General features: G+C 45.3%; 1 protein-coding gene across 1 annotated transcript in view; it reads left to right on the top strand.

The window, feature by feature from the left end:
* Positions 1-3964: 3964 nt before the first annotated feature.
* TSC22D1 (TSC22 domain family member 1) overlaps positions 3965-22465 on the top strand; it is a 60646-nt gene continuing 42145 nt past the window's right edge. Inside the window, exon 1 of the mRNA XM_070751408.1 lies at positions 3965-6806. Within this exon, the coding sequence (XP_070607509.1) occupies positions 4303-6806 (2504 nt within the window). The 5' untranslated portion in view covers positions 3965-4302. The remainder of the gene's footprint in view (positions 6807-22465) is intronic.

Below are 22465 nucleotides of genomic sequence, written 5' to 3'. Positions count from 1 at the left end.
ATTGGGACGGTTCAGTCATCCAGATCGCCGTACGGATTAGTTATAAAGTACAAGTTTCTTGTTAAAACAATTCAGCTCTCAAATGCTCAAAAACAAATTTCAAGGGTTTATAACTTCAGAGCCACTTTATATGAATGGACAATAACTTTAAAAAAATGAATAATTTTTAAAGAAACAGAGTAAGAACCACTTTGCTTGTGGGCATGCAGCTGGTCAGTCATGGGAAAAAAAACCTCCAAGATTTCCAAAGTACAGTGATACCTTGTCTTACAAACTTAATTGGTTCCGGGATGAGGTTCTTAAGGTGAAAAGTTTGTAAGACGAAACAATGTTTCCCATAGGAATCAATGGAAAAGCGATTAATGCGTGCAAGCCCAAAATTCACCCCTTTTGCCAGCCGAAGCGCCCGTTTTTGCACTGCTGGGATTCCCCTGAGGCTCCCCTCCATGGGAAACCCCATCTCCAGACTTCTGTGTTTTTGCGATGCTGCGATTTCACTGAGGCTCCCCTCGCTGGGAAACCCCACCTCCAGACTTCTGTTGCCAGCGAAGCGCCCGTTTTTGCTCTGCTTGGATTCCCCTGCTGGGATTCCCCTGCAGCATCACAAAAACACGGAAGTCCGGAGGTGGGGTTTCCCATGGAGGGGAGCCTCGGGGGAATCCCAGCAGCGCAAAAACGGGTGCTTCGCTGGCAACGGAAGTCTGGAGGCGGGGCATCCCAGCGATGGCGGTGGGTTTGTAAGGTGAAAATAGTTTGTAAGAAGAGGCAAAAAAATCTTAAACCCCAGGTTTGTATCTCGAAAAGTTTGTATGACGAGGCGTTTGTAAGACGAGGTATCACTGTATTCTTTTTTAAAAGTGTTAACCCAGCATTTCCTATCAGAGGAGATAAAGAAACAAACTGCCCAATTTCTCTTCCCCAGGCAGCTTATGTCTCAGTTACTGTTCAATGCGCATTTAATGGATAAAGTAAAGGAAAAACAGTGGATTGCATTTCTTCCTATGTTTACCCCCCACACACCCCAAAAATGGGGATATTAAAATGACGACACATCTCAGATTTGGAAGTGGTAACCATTTTTAATGGAAGATGGATAACCAGGGACTGATCCACGTGAATACATCTGTCTCCATCTTTCCTTGGTCTTGCATGAGTTTTGAAAATTTTAAATCTATAGATGTCCTTGGGTTTTTTTTAAAGTAAAAGGTAAAGGTGGATTTTAATTCTTCTAGTCATTGTCAACTATACAGCATTTCTATCCCGTAAGGATTCAGAATAGCTTTTCCAATCTTAACTTTGTCCTTTATTATTTCAAGTGGTATTTAAAAAAAACAACATTTTAGCCAGGTGAAGCCATTACAGTATTTTTATTTATTTATATTGTTTTATACTCAAAAAACATTACAAACATGAAGTGTTAGGAAATGTAGTTCCTGTCATTGTTACAGTTGAAGATCAGTTCATCAAAATTTATACCCCTATATTAATACACATAAATAATTATATTATTTACTTATTTATTAGATTTTTATGCCGCCCTTCAAAGACTTGGAGAGGATAACTATACAGTATACAGATAGACAAATATATGATAGATATAGAAGATAGATAATAGATGATAGATAAAGAGATGATATATATATATACTTAGATGATAGATGATAGATAATAGACATGATTGATAGATGATAGACAGATAGATAAATAGATAGATAGACAGACAGATAGATGATAGACATGATACGCAGATGATGGATGGATGGATATAGAAGATATATAGATGATAGATAGATATAGAAGATAGATGATAGATACATAGAAACATAGAAACATAGAAGTCTGACGGCAGAAAAAGACCTCATGGTCCATCTAGTCTGCCCTTATACTATTTTCTGTATTTTATCTTAGGATGGATATATGTTTATCCCAGGCATGTTTAAATTCAGTTACTGTGGATTTATCTACCACGTCTGCTGGAAGTTTGTTCCAAGGATCTACTACTCTTTCAGTAAAATAATATTTTCTCATGTTGCTTTTGATCTTTCCCCCAACTAACTTCAGATTGTGTCCCCTTGTTCTTGTGTTCACTTTCCTATTAAAAACACTTCCCTTCTGGACCTTATTTAACCCTTTAATATATTTAAATGTTTCGATCATGTCCCCCCTTTTCCTTCTGTCCTCCAGACTAGACAGATTGAGTTCATTAAGTCTTTCCTGATAAGTTTTATGCTTAAGACCTTCCACCATTCTTGTAGCCCGTCTTTGGACCCGTTCAATTTTGTCAATATCTTTTTGTAGGTGAGGTCTCCAGAACTGAACACAGTATTCCAAATGTGGTCTCACCAGCATTCTATATACAGTAGTGGGATCATAATCTCCCTCTTCCTGCTTGTTATACCTCTAGCTATGCAGCCAAGCATCCTACTTGCTTTCCCTACCGCCTGACTGCACTGTTCACCCATTTTGAGACTGTCAGAAATCACTACCCCTAAATCCTTTTCTTTTGAAGTATTTGCCAACACTGATAGATGACAGATGATTGATAGATACATAGATGCATAGATATAGAAGATAGATGATACACAGATAATAGATGATAAAGAAGAAATAATAGACAGATGGTAGATAGATGACATAGATGATTAGATAGATGATAGACAGAGGATAGACAAGAGACGGTAGGTAGGTAGGCAGAGTAAATGGGCTGCTGCTCCCACGGGGGGGGGACGCGGTGGGGGCAGGAGGTTTATGCACTGTTTATTGAATACTTAATAGTTTTTTTTATTGTCCCTCCGCCAACAGTGGCTGAAACCCTTCGAGCCTGTCCGGCTCCGCTGGTCCTGACTGGCCCCCAGTGTCTGCTGTGGGGCGGCTCCGCCCCTCCTTCCTCCGAATAGCTTCGGCCATTTCCGCCAACGGGAGCCGAAGCCCTTCGGGCCCGTCCAGCTCAGCTCGACCTGACTGGCCCTCCGAGCGTGTCTGCGGCGTGGCGGCTGCGCTCGGAGACCTTTCCCCCCTCCCTCCTCCGACTAGCTTCGTCCCTTTCCGTCACAGTAGCCGAAGCCCTTCGGCCACTCTCTCCCTCTCTCTCTGACACCTACACACAAAGACCTTCCCCTCAGGTTTCCCACGGGCCTTTGATATCTGAGGCGGGGAGATATTCCCCCCCCCCCTATACACACACTATCCCACCTCCGATTAACTCCGGCCATTTCCGCCAAGGGGACCCGAAGCCCTTCGGGCCCCTTCCAGCTGCGCTGGTCCTGACAGGCCCTCGTAGCGTGTCTGCGCTCGGATACCTTCCCCCCTCCCTTCCCTCCACACAGACCCTCTGGTCCCGCCGGGCCTTTGATGTCTGCGGCGGGGCTTGTCCTTCCCTCCCCCGACTAACTTCGGCCATTTCCGCCAGCGGGAGCCGAGGTCCTTCGGGCCACTCCATCTCCGCTCGTCCTGACTGGCCTTAGTACTGTGTTTGCGCTCGGAGGGAGACCCTCAATCTTCCGGCTACCTTCGTCCCTTTCCGCCAGAATAGCCGACACCCCTTCCTCCCCTCACACACCCACACACAAAGCCCCCTCCCCTCTGGCCCCCACAGGCCCTCTGCTATCTCCTCCCAGTCGCTTCGTCCCTTTCCCGAACCCCTTCGGCCATACACTGTCTGAGGATGGGATACCTTCCCCCGCCCTCATCCTTCCTCCGACTAGCTTCGTCCCTTTCCGCCGGGCCTTTGATGTCTGCGGCTTAACTGCGTTCGGAAACCTCCCCCCCTCCCTCCGACTAGCGTCGGCACTTTCCGCCAAGCCCCTTCGGCCACGCGCAACCCCCTCCCTCTGGTCCCGCTGGGCCCTCTGCTGTCTGCGGCGGGGCGGCGCCTGCGCCGTCGTCGGGGGCCGCCTTCCCGCCGCCTTTAAGCCGGCCTCCCTCCTCCCCCCCCCCTGCCGGCGCTCCCTCCCTCCCTCCTCTCAGAGCGAGCGCGGGCCTCGCCAAGGCGGCTCCGACGGGGCGGCGGTCCGGCTGAGGCGAAGCGGGGAAGGCGCTCGGGCGTCTGAGGCGGCGTCTGTGGAGGGGGGCTCCCTCCTCCCCCTCCGCCTCCCCCTCCTGAGGGGAAAAAGCGGGCGGCCGGGAGGGCAGAAGGCTCCGGGGGGCGGCGGCCACCTCCTCCTCCTCCGCCGCCTGGTCCTCCTCCTCCTCCTCCGGCAGCCCGGTCGGGGCGGCGCCTGAGGGAGGCGTCGTCGTCGGCAGCGGCAGCAGCGGCGTGGGGCCTGCCCGCCCGCCTGCCCGCCTTCCTCCCCGCCGGCCTCAATGCAGCAGCCTGACTCAGCGGCGGAGGCAGCGCGCGAGAGGAAGAAGATGGCGCAGCCCGCGATGCTGCCTCGGAGGGGCGGCGGCAGCGGCGCCGGCTTGGAGGACTACCCGACCGGCCTTCTGGTCCAGCCGACGCCGCCTCCTCCGACGCCTTCCCCCGCAGCAGCCTCCGCGGGGCCGCTTTCCTCCTGCCCGGCCTCGGGGGCCGCCCCTCCGCAGACCCTGCCGCTCGGGGGAGGTGGGGTGGGTCCGGCGGGCGCCCAGCTGAAGAAGAAGAGCGGCTTCCAGATCACCAGCGTGACCCCGGCGGCCCAGCTCTCGGCCAGCCTCAGCTCCAACAACAACAGCATCGCCGAGGACACCGAGAGTTACGACGACCTGGACGAGTCGCACACCGAGGACTTCTCCTCCTCTGAGATCCTGGACGTCTCCCTCTCGCGGGCCGCCGACTTGGGCGAGGGCCAGCCCGAGCGCAGCTCCTCCGAGGAGACCCTCAACAACTTCCACGAGGCCGACAGCCCCGGCGCCGTCTCACCCAACCAGCCCCGCCCGGCCCCCCACCAACACCAGCAGCAGCAGCAGCAGGGACGGGGCCTGGCCAATGGCAGCGCCCACCTCGCACACTACGTCCCCCAGCCATCGCCCTCCAGCCCGTCTTTCCGAAGGAGTTTGGAGGGCGCCAGGCCCGGTCCTCTTGCGGGAGCCTCGTCCGTGGTGGCTCTGGCGGGTGCCACCGTGGCTCACTTCCACACAGGGGGAGCCCTGGCTACCGGAACGGCAAGTGGCAGGGCCTGTCAGATAGGCAAGACCCTCCCAAACCTTGCCACCGCCGGCAACGGTGTGGCCTTGCCTGGAGGGAATGTGGCACTTCCCATTGGGATGGGCAACGGTGCCGGGGCCTCCTTGAATGCCTCCTTTGGGAGTGCTAGTCAACCAGCTGCCGCAGGGGCCACGTCGACGAGTCACCCGCACCCATCCGGCAGTGCCACTACCTCCCGTTTCCGCGTGGTCAAGTTGGATTCGAGTTCGGAGCCCTTTAAGAAAGGCCGGTGGACTTGTACTGAGTTCTACGACAAGGAGAACCCTGGGGCAGCAGCGACTGAAAGCAGCACCCCCGTGGCTAGAACCGTGGACGCTCTCCTGGACGTGGCCTCCGAAAGAGAAAGCACCAGCGGGAGCTCGGTCAGCAGCACCCTGAGCCACTACACCGAGAGCGTGGGCAGTGGGGAGATGGGGGCGCATGTTGGGACACAGCCGCAAGGCTTCCAAGGGGTGCCTCAGCAGATGGAGTTCAGCAGCGCCGGAGTGCCCGTGGTGTCGGCAACGGGGCTCCATCAGAGTATATCTCAATCCCAGCTCTGCCAAGTCCAGCCACACCCTCAAGAAGTCGGCTACCCTCTGCAGAAGCCAGGGGCGCCCCCTCCCGCCTCAGCTGTTCCTCCGTTGACTGTCGTTGGCGGCCATCAGCCGACGCTGCCGTTCACTCCACCGCTGGTCCCGGCCGGCCCAGTCGCTCCGCAGCCCCAGCCGTTACCTTTTGGGCAGGGCCAGGCTCCACACCCCACCACCCTGCCCCCCATGCCTATGCAGATGGCCCAGGGGCAGCACGTCAAGCCCGTCGCCCAAACGTCGTTGCCCGAGTACATCCAGCCGCCACAGATGCTCCCGCCTCCTTCGCTGCAGCCTGGGACGGCGGGGATCATTGGAGGTGGCTCGGCTGTGCCCAGCGCTCAGCCTCCCAAGATGCAGCTCCCTGTCCAGACGCACATCCCAATGGTACCTCCTCAGGCCCAGCCCACCATGCCACCCGTGGGTGCTCCAGCGGCCCTGATGAACGTCGGACAGCCAGGAAGCGTTGCTCCCGTGGCCCAGCGGCCTTCGGTTACCAACCAGATGGCTCCTTCTGTGTTGGCCCCCGGCGCTGCTGTTCCTGCGCCCTCCCAAACTGCCCCGCCAATTCCTACAGGGGTCGTCCACCCCCAAAGTGCTCCGCAGACTTTGGGCATCCCGCAAGCGGGCAACCTAATGCCCATGCAAGCCGGCGAGCCTCTGGTTCAAGGAATGGCCCAGTTGCCTCCTGTTAGCCCAGTCCCGTCTGTTGGTGCCGCTCCAGGGCCGGGCCACTCGGCTTCCAGTATGCCCCCTGCGCCCGTCAACCTGGCTCCTTCCAAGACCCTCGGCCAGCCGTCGAGTGTGCAGAACGGGAGCCTGGCGCAAACCGTCTCTCAGCCGCCTCTCTTGCTTTCCACGGGCGTCTCGTTGGCAGCCCCCAACTCTTCCCAATTGTTCTCCTCCTCTTCCTCTCAGTCCCTGGCTCAGTCGATCGCCAGCCGGATTGAAGAGGCCAAGCGCCCTATGGCGGAGTCCATCCTGGTTGGCTTAACCCAGCCTTCTGGCGGCGGCGAAAACACATCCTCGGCCCTGGCAGATGGAAGCATGGTGGCATCTCTCTTCCCCCTGAAGGGACTTCCCTTGGCCGTGTTGGATGGCGAGGAAGACAGGTAAGATCCTTTGGATTGGGCAGGTAAGGTAAGCTGGGCTCTTAAGGGACTGGCTCAGGCCTGGTCAGCTGTCTAATGAACGTCTTGCCCACTCACAAGAAGGAGGAATCGGAGGGAACCTCTGCCAAAATGCAGGGTGGTTCTTTTGGGGGGCTTCAAATCATGGTTGGGGGGTCCTGGGGTGTTTGTGTGTGTGTCAATGGGTTGACTATGGGAAAGAGCTGCAGACGCTTAAATTGAGGGCTGGGAGGGTCTTTTCTTTGTGCTCAGGGGGCTTAAGGAGTGCATGGTTGGGAACAGGTTGGTCCAATTTAATGCTATATTTGGGACCCGGGTAAATGCCATATTTATTATCCAGGTAAATGCCACATTTATTATTCAGGTAAATGCCACATTTATGATCCAGGTAAATGCCACTTTTAGGACCCAGGTAACAAACCATCAGTAGTATTCACTCCTATAGAGATTCTCCCCCCCAATTTGAGGTGGAAGGCAGAATGGGATTGAATTGGGGGAGCACTGAGACTTCAACCCTCTTTAATTCGGAATTTCCTCCCTCTGCTTCCAACTGGATTCAGCCTCACTGTTAGACCGACCTTACATCCATAAACTAACCCTGTATCCGTAAGCCAACATGTATTTCCAGGATCTTGAGATTCTTTTACAGAGCAGAAATTTAGATGAGGGAGGAGGGAAGCCTTCAGGATCAGAATCCCCTCCACACCCAAGGACGGGAGAGGAGCTTTGGGGGCCTGAAGTTGAAATTGTTGTGTGTTGCTGATTTTAAGGTCACACCCCAAAGAAACCAAGGCATAAATGGGGGGGACCTGGAGGTTACTTCTGTCCTTGGAGATCGAACACGCAGGTCAGCAAGAAGTCCAGGAGAATTAATGGCTGGGCTTGTTCTTTGCGACCTTTGGATTGATTTTATGCAGACAATTTCCAGTGGTGTTAGTAAGCGCGTGGTGATTGGTGGGGGATGCTGGGGAGGGGGGTTTCCCCATCTCTTTCATCCTCTCCCTCCTCATCTTTCTTTCTACTTGCCTATCTGCTGTCTTTATCTATCTAGCCGACTTTCTCTATCATCTATCATCTCTTTCGCACAGACCTATCTCCTTCCTTTTTCATCTCTCTCTCTCTTCCCTCTACCTACCTACCTGCCTACCTACTCATTCTCTCTCACACACACCTTTCTCCGTCATTATTCTTCTTCTTCTTCTTCTTCTTCTTCTTCTTCTTCTTCTTCTTCTTCTTCTTCTTCTCTCCATCTCTCTTTCATTCTCTCTCTCCTCCCCCTCATCCTTCTCTCTACTTGCCTATCTATTATCTTTATCTATCTAGCCTACTTCCTCTCATCTATCATCTCTTTCACACACACATATCCTACCCTTCTCATCTCTCTCTTTTCTCTATCTACCTGCCTGCCTACTCTCCCTCTCTCTCACACACATCTCTCTCCATCATTAATTCTTCTCCTTCCTCCTCCTCCTTCTTCCTCCTCCTCTCTCTCTCTCTCTCTCCATCTCTCTCTCTCATTCTCTCCTCCCTTCTCATCTTTCTGCTTGCCTATCTATTATCGTTATCTGTCTAGTCTACTTTCTCATCTATCACCTCTTTCACACACAAATATCTCCTTCCTTTCTCCTCTCTCTCTCCTCTCTACCTACCTGCCTCGCTTTTCTCTCTCTCTCACACACACACATCTCTCTATCCTTAATTCTCCTCCTCCTCCTTCTATCTGTCTGTCTGTCTTTCTCTCTCTCTCTCAATATATATATATTGAGAGAGAGAGATCTAACTCCTCTCTCCCTCCCTCCCTCCTTCCCTCCCTCCCATCCATTCATCCATCCATCCGTCTATCATCTCTAACTTTAAACACACACTCACTACCTAGCTAATGATAATTTCAGCATTTTCCTTGTGGCAGACCCATTCAAAATGGGTGGGTCCATTCATTGGTGGATCCTTCTTATTCTGTAACATTAGAAAGTTGATTTGTGTCTGAGTTTTTGCTTACTCTCTTCCTCCTGCTCAGAAGCCAACGTCCCAGGAGACCTGAAGCCTCTTTACCGTATTATGATTTGTATCACACGCCCACTTTTTTCCTCCGAGCGCAATGGAGTTTTTAACTGAAAAATCTTGCTTTTATTCTTAAAACAACCACCCTAATTGTAATTAACTGGGCCAAGAGAGGATCTCTCTCTCTAATACCCAGTGGGAGTCTACGGAAGGGCATGTAGTAAGTTGGTATGTGACAATTTAAGGCTGCACCCCAAAAAAGAAACTCTGATAGAAATGTGAGACCCCAGTTTGCTCCCAGAAACCCCAGTCTCCCCAATCCAGCATCTTAAATGGTGCTATGATATTGAATCTCTGGGCTTAGCTTGATGTGAAAGGAAGATGCACAGCTCTTCCTATTTGAAGCAGAAAAAGTGCTCGAGAAACGTGGCCATGGGTGTGTTTCCTGCATTGTCTATGCGTCTCAGGCTAAGGAGAGCCATCTCACGGGCTCTGGGAAGCCACCAGCTTTGGGGCAGGGTTGATTTTGATCTGTACTTTTGAGATAGATGCACAGGCAGAATTTGGGGTTCTTAAGTTTGAAGGTACTTCATGAGATAAAGCTATGTTTGCAAATTTGCGTGGGTGATATCCAAGGCTTTGGATTAAGGGTAGTAGATCAAAAAGACGAGACTTCACTACAGTGGCTGAAATGCTATTTGCATTTATTTATTTATTTATTTATTTATTTATTTATTTATTATTTTTATTTTAATAATGAACAAACAAAACCAAACATGCAGACAAACTTTCAGATATATATAAAAAAAAACAGAAAATGAATTAGCTCAATACTTTATAATTCTGTTTCTATTGATATTTATTTATGTTACTCTTTGCGAAGAATGTTTTCCAAGCCCTAGGTTTTTTGCAGGGTTTTTTCATTGCTCTAACTTGCTTCAAATGTTTCTTTCCAGCCCTAACCAGCTAACAGTGTTCCCAGCTCTTCCCCACTTACAAGCTCTCTCATTGTTACTCTCTGTCAAGAATGTTTTCCAAACTCTGTCTTTCCAGCCCTAACCATGTTCCCAGCTGTTACCGACTTGCGAACTGTTTCATTGTCACCCTTTGCAAAGAATGTTTTCCAAGCCCTAAGTCTTTACAGGTTTTGCTTTACTTGCTCCAAATGTTTCTTTCCAGGTGCTATCAAGCTCTTACTGGCTTGCAAGCTCTTTCATTGTTACTCTCTCTGAATAAGGTTTTTTCAAAGCCCTAACCAGGGGATAAAATAATGTGCTGAAGCTGACCAGACTAAGGATGCTAGCCAGACGAATACCTGGTAAACGGATTCTTTCTCTATTTCCTTCCCCCAAAACTAGAGTGCACCTTATACTCCAGAAAATACGGTATTTGAATTTGGATCTCATGGCCTCTAACGCAGTGTTTCCCAACCTTGGCAACTTGAAGATATTTGGACTTCAATGCTGGCTGGGGAATTCTGGGAGTTGAAGTCCAAATATCTTCAAGTTGCCAAGGTTGGGAAACACTGCTCTAACGGTCGTAAGTGTGAAGCTCGATCGTAAGTGACTATTTTCTGTGTTACTAATATAGGAGAATATTCATGGCTCAGGATTTGCAGTGGCATCGTCATTTTGAACCGTCACTAAATAAATGGTTATAAGTCAAGGATTACCTGTAGAAACCTTCAGAACCTGTATGTTTCTTGGTCTAGGTCTACTATCTTCATCACCTTTGAGACAGCTTAACCCCAGATTTTAAAACAGCTTCATAAGATTAATTGTGGCACAATGGTTAGAGTGCAGCCCTGCAGGCTACTTCAGCTGTTAGCTGTAGTTCAGCAGTTCAAATCTCACCATCGGCTGAAGCTGGACTCAGCCTTCCATCCTTCCCAGGTGGGTCAAATGAGGACTCTGATTGTTGGGGCCAGAGGCTGAGTCTGTAAACTGCTTAGAGAGGGTTGTAAAAGCACTGTGATGCAGTATATAAGTCTAAATGCTATTGCTGGTAAGAGAAAGAAAAAGAAAAGAAGGAAAGAAAGAAAGAAGAGACAGAGAAGGGGAGGGAGGGAGGGCAGGAAGGAAGGAAGGAAGGAAGGAAGGAGGGAAGAGCCGGGGTTGTGCAGTGGTTAGAGCACAGCACTGCAAGCTACTTCAACTAACTGCCAGCTGTAGTTCAGCAGTTCAAATCTCACCACTGGCTCAAGGTTGACTCAACCTTCCATCCTTCCGAGGTGGGTCAAATGAGGATCCAGAATGTTGGGGGCAAGAGGCTGATTCCTTAAACCGCTTGGAGATGGCTGTAAAAGTAGCATGAAGCGGCATATAAGTCCAAATGCTATTGCTATTTGGACGAATGTTTTGACCTTTTTTCAAGCTGCTCGTAACTTGATTCTCTGTGATAATGCTAAAAAGATTGTGGACTAAGAGCCCTCGGTGGTATTATCAGGTGGATTTATTTATTTATTATTTATTTATTTATTAGATTTGTATGCTGCCCCTCTCCGTTGACTCGGGGCGGCTCACAACAATAACAAGAACAATGTAAGAACAAATCTAATAATTTCAAAACACTAAAAACCCCATTATTAAAAGCAAACAAACACACAAACATTCCATATATAAACTGTATAGGCCCGGGGGAGATGTGTCAGTTCCCCCATGCCTGACAGCAGAGATGGGTCTTAAGAACTTTACGAAAGGCAAGGAGGGTGGGGGCAGTTCTAATCTCCGGGGGGAGCTGGTTCCAGAGGGTCGGGGAAGCCACAGAGAAGGCTCTTCTCCTGTGTCCCGCCAAACAACATTGATTGCTTTTCTAGGTGTTTTGCTGACCAATTTGGTTTCCCCCAAAAAATTAGAATTACTGGGCCGTTTAAGCAACTGTAAATTGGAGCACATTTTGTGCAAGATAATCTACCGTAGCTCTCTGGCGATTTTAACTGGATTTTTTCCCCCTGACATTCTGAGATTCTCTTATCTCTGGAAGCTTTTAGAAGCTGGGTGGGTCAAGGTTGTTCTTCACGTTGCAAAAGGTCAAATGGGCATCTATTGAGGTCTTTTCCAACTTTACTATTCTCCTGCTTTAACTCTTCGGAGAGGGGCGGCATACAAATCTAATGAATTATTATTATTATTATTATTATTATTATTATTATTATTATTATTATTATTATTATTTAGATTTGTATGTCACCCCTCTCCGGAGACTCAGAGCGGCTTACAACAACTATATATAGTACAAATCTAACGGTTAAAAAAGGACAGTTTAAAACCCTTATTATAAAAAAATAGTCATGCATCATACGGCTTGATTTTTTTAATTACTTGTGATTTTCTACTTCTGTAGTGTTAGTTGGCAATTCCACTTTGGAGGGGGAAGGGAAAAAGAAACTGAATTATATTTAGGAGTATTGGCACATGACTAAATTCACCTTAAATATGCTTGGAGAATAATTGGACTTAATTAAAAATGCATCCCGTGACAATAATGTTTTGTAGTGGTTTGTGTTTGTTGATTAGATTCTTTTCCAAGTAGATTAAGGTAACTAATTTGAATTGAATAAAAAGAAGGGAAAAAATAATAACCTGAAAGTTTTGGTTACTTCAGGTCAATGATACAAAAAATATGTGTATCCAGTCTTTGCAAACAGTTATCAAGTATCAAACTGTGTAACTCTGTTTCAGACAAACTGCAAACTTCTGTAACATAGATTTCCACACAAATTTTGAAACAAATTCCTTATTTGATACAATGAGGATGGATGTGAAAGATTTTAGTTCCCTTTCAGTTACAGAATCCAGAACACTGCTTATCTCTTTTACAAACTTAGAATTTTCAGATACATTTCCAGATTTCTGTTTTTCATTTTAGTGACCAAATGAACAGTAGCTGAATCCTGAAACTGAATTCACCACAAGCAGCTTTAAAAAACATATTGTATTGGCAGTTCTGTGTTAGCAAAAACTTCAGACGAGAAGGATTTAGGGGTCGTGATTTCTGACAGTCTCAAAATGGGTGAACAGTGCGGTCGGGTGGTAGGAAAAGCGAGTAGGATGCTTGGCTGCATAGCTAGAGGTATAACAAGCAGGAAGAGGGAGATTGTGATCCCCTTATATAGAGCGCTGGTGAGACCACATTCGGAATAATACTGTGTCCAGTTCTGGAGACCTCACCTACACAAAGAGATGGATCAAATTGAACGGGTCCAAAGACGGGCTACAAGAATGGTGGAAGGTCTTAAGCATCAAACGTATCAGGAAAGACTTCATGAACTCAATCTGTAGAGTCTGGAGGACAGAAGGAAAAGGGGGGGACATGATTGAAACATTGAAATATGTTAAAGGGTTAAATAAGGTTCAGAAGGGAAGTGTTTTTAATAGGAAAGTGAACACAAGAACAAGGGGGCCCAATCTGAGGTTAGTTGGGGGGGAAATCAGAAGCAAGGTGAGAAAATATTATTTTACTGAAAGAGTAGTAGATGCTTGGAATAAACTTCCAGGAATTGAATTGAAACATGCCTGGGATAAACATAGATCCATCCTAAGATAAAATACAGGAAATTTATTTATTTTATTTATTTATTGGATTTGTATGCCGCCCCTCTCTGGAGAGTAGAAGGGCAGACTAGATGGACCAGGAGGTCTTTTTTTGCTGTCAATCTTCTATGTTTCTATGTAACATATAAAATTGTTTACGCTGGGGGGAAAAGCAATGAATTGAGGGAGACAGCCAGGCTTCCCAAATGTAAGAATTTTTACAAATGTCAACAGCATATTCTTTACTATATACCCCAAGGATTATACGAGCAAGCCGGTTCTTTGGGGTATGAATAATTAAATGGTGGCTCAAATTCGCGGGACAGAAGCCTCTGCGACTGAGGACATGTGTCAGCAGTGGATGTGACCTTGCTTTAAATAGACAAACGGATGTGAAAGTCCTGGAGTGCCAAGCTCTGCAAATGTTTTTATTTGGCTTTTGATACAAATTCATACTCTTGTGCCTTATCAGCCAGATGGCAGTTCCCTATCAGAGGTGGTTCGCCTTATGTTACTGAGGGCGGCCACAGTAGGCGAGAGAGATCTGTGCTCTTTCTGAATTATTCAGAAATGTCTCACCGGCAAATGGAGCCTTTTGTAAAAGATGCGGCAGCATTAAGTCAGCAGGTGCAGAGGAAGGTACGGTAGTGGGTGGGGGAAGGAAAGAATATTCATGCTTTCTGGATTACCGTATTTTCCAGAGTATAAGACGCACCTTAGTTTTGGGGGAGCAAAATAGGGAAAAGAATTCGCTTCCCAGGTGTTCTGTCGGGCTCTCTGGTAGATTTCTCCCAAAAATTCACAGGTACAAATTTCAGACACACACACACATTTGAAAATTCAAAACAATGTTCTTTATAATGAAAATTCACTTAAACCAAGTCCTCTTTTGGTATAGCAAAGAGCACTGGTCTCCAAACAAACTGGTAATTTGTACAGGTCCCTTATCAGTTCTGAGATACTTAGCTTGCAGCTGTGAGGCAATTCACAGTCCTTCTGTCACAAAGTGAAACACACTTTGCTCTGGGTTAGTTTCAAAGCGGGGAAAAATCAGCACACAAAAGGTCAAAGTCAGTAAAGCAGTCACGAAACACAATGATCAGATAATCCTCCACAATGGCCAAACCCACAGGCTGCTCTTTATAGCAGCCTCACTAATGACCACAGCCCCCCCAACCACAGGTGGCCTCATTTTCTTTGACAATAATCTCTCAGTTGTTGCTGCCTATGCATCGCTCTCCGCATGCGTGGCTGTATCATTAACTCTTGTTCTGAATCCAAGGAGGAGACAGATAATTGATCTCCTTCTGAGCTGTCTGCCCCACTCTCCTCCTCCCTGTCACTCATGTCTTCTTGGTCAGAAGAGCCTTCATCAGCAGATTCCACGGGGGGGGGGGGGGAAACAGGCCTGCAGCACGTGGATGTCTCCCCCACATCCACAGTCCTTGGGGCAGGAGCTGGGCCAGAGCTAACCACAACACCAGGCATTCATCTGGCTAGCGTCTTTAGTCTGGTCAGTTTCAGCACATTATTTTATTCCCTGGTTAGGGCTTTTAAAAAACTTTATTCAGAGAGAGTAACAGTGAAAGAGCTTGCAAGCCAGTAAGAGCTGGGAATATGGTTAGCATCTGGTTAGGGCTGGAAAGAAAGCTATTCAGAGCAAGTTAGAGCAATGAAAAAAACCCTGCAAAGATTTAGGGCTTGGAAAACATTCATTGCAGAGGGTAACAATGAAAGATCTTGCAAGAGGGTAAGACCTGGGAACATCACTAGCCTCTGGTTAGGGCTGGAAAGAAACTTATTTGGAGCAAGTAGAACAATGAAAAAACCTTGCAAAGATTTAGAGCTTGGAAAATATTCTACACAGAGAGAAACAATGAAAGAGCTGGGAAGATAATTAGCAGCTAGTTAGGGCTGGCGGAAAAAAGCTGCATTGAGAATAAGACACACCCAAATTATCAGCCTCTTTTAGGGAGGAAAAGGTGCATCTTATACTCCGAAAAATATGGTATTTGTTCCTTTTTCTTGCCACTTTCCAACTCTCTTTTTTGAGATACAGACAATCCTTGATCTGCACTTAACACCCATTCAAAGTTCCCATTGACCTATTGAATGAGACTGGGGGCTATTTATGGTCAAAGTTCTGTCAGTTGGGGGACACTCTCCCCGCCCAGTCACATGACCATCCTTCAGTCATTCTGCAGCCTGGTCACCTTTGTAGTGCCTTGTGGTCACGCTCCCTGTTTTATGATGGTGTGTGTCCAATCACATTGGGCCGATAAAGAATTCTATTCTATTCTATTTTAATGTAGATTATATTGTAGATTTCTAATGTGTTTTGCATAAATTTGCTGTAAGCCACCCTGAGTCTCAGTAGAAGTGCGGCATAGAAATCAAAGAAAGAAAGAAAAAGAGAGAGAGAGAGAAAGAAAGAAAGAAAGAAAGAAAGAAAGAAAGCTTTTCCCCATCCCTTTTTGTTGTAATTCCTAATACTCAATTCATGTTAATGATGACATGTTAGTACTATGTACATAACTAATTGGGTTTGGCAATATATAAAATAAACCAACAGTGTATGCTTAAATGTATTAGAACACTATTGCTTTAAGAGTTAGTGTTACAGACTGCCATAAGGGGCAGCCAAAAGCGTAATTCACTCTCTCAGCTACTCTCTGCTATCTGTTTTGTCTCAGTGACTGCTGTTGTAAGAACTGTGGGTTCAAATGATGGCTTATGTATGGTTTATGTAAGTAAAGGCTTATAGACTTGTGTATGTATTGAGAACTATTGACTGTGTATATGACTACTCAGAGATTACTCTGTACACTCCTAACATGGAATATGCTGCAGTCATGTTTTTATTGGTTCCCCAAAATGTCCTTCAAGCAATTTAACATACAGCCTGAGTGTTTTTGTGCACTACAATTATTATTAGCAATTATTAACTTATACATCCTTGAAGTAATGAATGGAGCAGTTGTAAACTGGATTTTCCAGTTTCTTATATGCATATTTTAGCTTTTAACTCCCAAGTTATGGTTAGTTACTCATTCATAACCTTAGAAATATACCTCTATGGCTTTGCTCAAAACCACTGTAGGATTTTCTTGGCCTCCGTGCATTTAATACAATGTTTAAAAAGAGCATTGGCTAACTCCATCTGAATAGTCTTTTAATCTCTCTTTTTATTCAGTTTTATCTTTCTACCTTTTTTGTGTCAAAAAATCATTGAGATCCCTGAAGATCAAAGAATGATATTTTTTTCCCTTGCTTGTGATCCAGGTTTAATAATTAATGCGTATTACAGGAGCAAAGTTATCTTAGTACAATTCAAATAATAAAACTATTAAGTTATCTTGTTCCTGAGCAAGTACAACAGCTGGATCTAATGGAATTGAAACTATTTATTTATTTATTTATTAGATTAGATTTGTATGCCGCCCCTCTCCGAAGACTGATAATTATATCAGCTGTGTGACCGTAAACAAAATAAAGTTTTATAGCATAATTGTTTACTTTTAGGCATTCAACATTTGAAAGTTCAGCAATGGAGGTGGAATAATTGCTGAAATTTTCAGTTCCGTCATTGGTTGGAACTAATCAGTTATTTATTCAGCTATCCCACTAAACTATAATGAAGCATTTCATGGTAATCCATGCTGACCCCTCGCATCCTGGACATAAACTGTTTCAACTCCTACCCTCAAAACGTCACTGCAGAGCAATTGACACCAAGACAACTAGACACAAGAACAGTTTTTTCCCGACCGCCATCACTCTGCTAAACAAATAATCCCCTCAACACTGTCAAACTATTTACTAAGTCTGCACTACTATCACTACTAGTTTTTTCCCATCCTTCCTATCACCCATTTCCTTCCATTTATGACTGATTACAACCTGTTGCTTGTATCCTTAAGATTTATATTAATATTGATTATTTCCTGAGTGCTTATTTGACCCCTATGACAATCATTAAGTGTTGCACCTCATGATTCTTGACAAATGCGTCTTTTCTTTTATGTTCACTGAGAGCATCTGCACCAAAGACAAATTCCTTGTGTGTCCAATCACACTGGGCCCATAAAAAATCCTATTCTATTGAAGGGCTTCCTAGGTTTTAAGTGGCTTTGTATAATAAATTCTTTTTTATTATTCCATGTTTATTTTTTATTTGTTCATTGGAACTTGTCAAATAAAAAACAAGCACAAGAATTAAGAAAATAAAAATACATGGGCATTCATGCACTTATGCACGCCCCCTCTACTCACCACTTAAGTATGAAGTAAGGTCCCTAGAAGCCAATTTGTAACTGAAACTGAAAATTTGTAGCTGAGACAACTGAAGGGCACTCCAGATTGTGACAACTCCATTATTTATTTTATTTATTAATTGGATTTGTATGCCACCCCTCCCCGTGGACTTGGGGCAGCTTTACAGAACTCATATTTTTTACAGTCAAGTTTAGAACAGTATACATTGAGTTTATTTGTGTGCGTATTATTATGATTAAAGCAGAAAAAGTCATTTGCAGGTAAAACATTACTGTGTATAATTTTGTATGTGATACCTAGGTCTGAGAGCAAGCAACGCAGTTATAAGTTATCCAATCTGAGAATTTCAAACCTAATAGCATGAGGAATTCTATTGGGGGCAGAAGAGTGCAAAACTTTTCTTGTGAAATACTTCTGAATTCGCTCAATTGTACTGATGTCAAATATACAGTGGGGATTCCAAATAGCTGAACAATACTGATCTAGCGTAAGTTTTATAAGCTTTAATTAGCAATACAATGTTTCCAGAAAAAAAGCTTTGCAAAATTAAGTTTACAACTCTTAATACAGTACTTTCTTTCTTTTTTAGCAAAGCTTTGGAGCATAAATCTTCAGAGAGAAATTCTACAGCTATGTTTGAATTCTGTTACTTTTTAAATAGCTAATACAATAGAATGTTTCAGTATTTCTACATGTTCAGAAACTTCAGATTGTGCAGAATGCAGCTGCGAGAGCAGTCATGGGCTTCCCTAAATATGCCCATGTTACTCCAACACTCCGCAGTCTGCATTGGTTGCCGATCAATTTCCGGTCACAATTCAAAGTGTTGGTTATGACCTATAAAGCCCTTCATGGCATTGGACCAGAATACCCCCACCCTCCTTGCCTTTCGTAAAGTTCTTAAGACCCATCTCTGCCATCAGGCATGGGGGAACTGAGACATCTCCCCCGGGCCTATACAGTTATACATGGTATGTTTGTGTGTATGTCTTGCTTTTAATAATGGGGGTTTTAGCATTTTTTAAATTATTAGATTTGTTCTTACATTGTTCTTGTTATTGTTGTGAGCCGCCCCGAGTCTACAGAGTCTAATAAACAATAATAATAATAATAATAATAATAATAATAATAATAATAATAATAATGTGTGAGAGAGAGAGGGAGAGAGAGAGAGAGAGATGGTTTGGTGTAGTGGTTAAGGTACCGGAATAAAAACGTATATATGAGATCCTGAGTTCTAATCCTACCTTACGCACAAAGTCAGCTGACTTTGAGCCATTCACTCAACTCTCAACCCTAGGAAGGAGGCAACGGCAAACCAGTTTTGAAATCTATGCCAGGAAAATGGCAAAAATACAAGGCTATGGTTAACCCAAAGGTGCTTTTTCAAGAGACAACTGGACTTTCTTGGGTTTTCTTGCTGATGTTTCACTTCTCCTCAGGCTTCTTGGATGAGAATTGAAACATCTTCAAGGAAACTGCAGTTGCCTCTTGAAAAAGCACCTTTGGGAGATAATACTTGGCATAAGGGAGTCAAAAATATAGCTACCAAATTACAGGGTGCGTTCCAAAAGTAGTGCAATTATTTTTTAAAAATTTATTTGACAGATTTGCACAAACACAAAATTCTTCAAAGTACTGTCCTTGGGCCTCTACACATTTTTCACAGTGACTCTGCCATGACCGGTACGTGCCCTGGAAAGCATCTTCGCCGACCTCTCGCAAAGTCTTCGTCACGGCTGATTGGATCTCTCCTATGCATAAAGACGCACCTTGCCACAACACGTTACAAGTCCGCGAGAGGCCCGAGGACAGTACTTGGAAGAATTTTAAGTGTTTGTGCAAATCTGTTCAATAAATTACTTTTAAAAAAATTATTGCATTACTTTTTGGAACGCACCCCGTATGATAACTTGTAATTTGAACCTGTTTCCAACAGTATTCAAGCACAGTTATGATCTCAGTCAGTCTGAATCAATTGAACAGTGGAATGTGATCCGTTGATCTTATTTGATCCCTCAGTTTTCTTTTTTTTTAATAATTTATTTATTTATTTATTTATTGGATTTGTATGCTGCCCCTCTCCGTGGACTCGGGGCGGCTAACAACAGCAATAAAAACAGCATATAACAATCCAATATTAAAACAGCTAAAAACCCTTGTTATAAAACCAATCATACATACAAACATACCATGCATAAATTGTAGAAGCCTAGGGGGAAAGAATATCTCAGTTCCCCCATGCCTGACGGCAGAGGTGGGTTTTGAGGAGCTTACGAAAGGCAATCTCTGGGGGGAATTGGTTCCAGAGGGCTGGGGCCGCCACAGAGAAGGCTCTTCCCCTGGGCCCCGCCAACCGACATTGTTTAGTTGACGGGACCCGGAGAAGGCCCACTCTGTGGGACCTTAACGGTCGCTGGGATTTGTGCGGTAGCAGGCGGTTCCGGAGGTAATGTGGTCCAATGCCATGTAGGGCTTTAAAGGTCATGACCAACACTTTGAATTGTGACCGGAAACTGATCAGCCAATGCAAGCCACGGAGTGTTGAAGAAACGTGGGCGAATCTTGGAAGCCCCACGATGGCTCTCGCAGCTGCATTCTGCACGATCTGAAGTTTCCGAACACTTTTCAAAGGTAGCCCCACGTAGAGAGCGTTGCAGTAATCGAACCTCGAGGTAATTAGATTTCTATGCCGCCCTTCTCCTTATACACAGGGCTGCTTACAACTAAGGTTAATATAAAACATGTAATAAAGATTTAATTTTTAATATTCGAACCCTGCAGTGGTGAAGCAGCCACAATTTCTGGGGTTCTCTTGAAGCCCTAGGATTCTCTGAGAGGTGATGCAACTTTAAGACTGCCAGGGAGAAGGGAGAAAAGAAACCTCCGACCTCATAAACTATTAAGGTGATCACCAGGCAGAAGATTTCTCAACACTTAGAATGTATCTGTTGGAATAACTGTTAAGCTGCCATCACACCTCTCGTTTTTTTGGGACACCACAATTGCTTCCTGAAATATTTTGCACACAAGGCAGAGGGTGGTATTAAGTTTAATACGAACTAGTGGACAGGCAGTCCTCGAATTATAAGCATTGGCTCAGGTTACGACAGCGCTGAAAAAAGTGGTTTGCAACCGCTCCCCGCACTTACGACATTCACAGCATTCTCCTATGGTCCTTTGATCAAAATGTGGGCACTTGGCAAAAAGCCACTGGTTGCAGCTTGCGTGTGTGTGTGTGTGTGTGAGTGATTGCCTCTTGCTGTGTTCCCAACCCAGCTACTGACCAGCGAAGTCTGTAGATAGTGCTTGACGTACAGTGGTACCTCTACCTAAGAACCCCTCTACTTACGAACTTTTCTAGATAAGAACCGGGTGTTCAAGATTTTGTTTGCCTCTTCTCAAGAAGCATTTTCCACTTACAAACCTGAGCCTCCGAAACTGTAAGGCAGGGAGAAGCCTCCATGGGGCCACTCTAGGAATCTCCTGGGAGGAAGGCAGGGAGAAGCCTCTGTGGGGCCTCTTTAGGAATTTCCTGGGAGGAAACAGGACCAGAAAAAGTGGGGAGAAGCCTCTGTGGGGCCTCTCTAGCAATCTCCTGGGAGGAAACAGGGCCGGAAAAGGCGGGGAGAAGCCTCCGTGGAACCTCTCTAGCAATCTTCTGGGAGGAAACAGATGGAAAAGGTGGGGAGAAGCCTCCGTGGGGCCTTTCTAGGAATCTCCTGGGAGGAAACAGGTCTGGAAAAGGCAGGGAGAAGCCTCCGTGGGGCCTCTCTAGGCATCTCCTGGGAGGAAACAGGGCCTCCACCCTCCATGTGGTTTCCCCAATCGCGGGCATTATTTGATTTTACATTGATTCCTATGGGAAAAATTGCTTCTTCTTACAAACGTTTCTACTGAAGAACCTGGTCATGGAACGAATTAAGTTTGTAAGCAGAGGTTGCCACTGTACTTCTAAATAATTTTCAAGGCCTACAAAGATTAATCTTTCAATTTAAGAAGAACATTCCTTATCTTGCAGTCTGATCGCTAGAATCATTTTAGCTGAGTGGTTTGGAGGGATTAATATATCCATGGAGACACCACGTTTAATTGTTTCAGAATGATGTGTCTAGCCATGGCTTAATTTGCTCATGGTACGAAGCCGGTGCGGATAGTTTTAGAAGATTCTGATGTCCCAATTAAGTCTTTTGCTGCTCGCAAATTATACCTCCGCTTTGCTTTTATGAAGTGTCACCGTGCCATTTTTAAAACGTAATCTGCACTCGGCACAAGAATCTTATTTCGTGCCTTGGCTGCTAAGGTGTTAATTAAGATAATTATTCTCTTTTACATGGTTGTGTGCCATCTGGCTAAAATTAATGGGGCCTTGATGAATATTTGAAGTTGCTTTTTTAAAATTAAAAATGGTTAAAAATGCGAGAAATAATCAGTTTCTCTCCAAACTTCCAAATCTTTTGCATAAATTCTTGATAATCTTATGTAGTTTTATGTATTGTTATTTAATCTATCCTTGTACTATGTCTTATTACTTATCCATCCTAAAAATCGTCGGTCAAATTTAGCACGTTAATGCTTACAATGTTAATCACATCAATATGTAATTCGCACTTATCTCTATTGTACAGTTCTAAGAATTCACATTTGTATCACCTCTATACTTCGGTAATAGTAATTTGTTTTATTTTTCTTATTCAACCCTGCATACCATTTTTAAAAATTCTTACGGTTAAAGGAAGAAGCACTTCTCTCTCTTGGTCTGTTTTGAGTTCTTCATAGAATAGTAACCTCGGAAAACATCCAAAGAAGTAGAGATAGAAAAAATTGGCAGAA

The sequence above is a fragment of the Erythrolamprus reginae genome, chromosome 4 (genome assembly GCF_031021105.1).
Source record: "Erythrolamprus reginae isolate rEryReg1 chromosome 4, rEryReg1.hap1, whole genome shotgun sequence".
Lineage (NCBI taxonomy): Eukaryota > Metazoa > Chordata > Lepidosauria > Squamata > Dipsadidae > Erythrolamprus > Erythrolamprus reginae.
The sequence above is the reverse complement of the archived record's forward strand: the minus strand, read 5'-3'. Positions and strand labels throughout refer to the sequence as shown.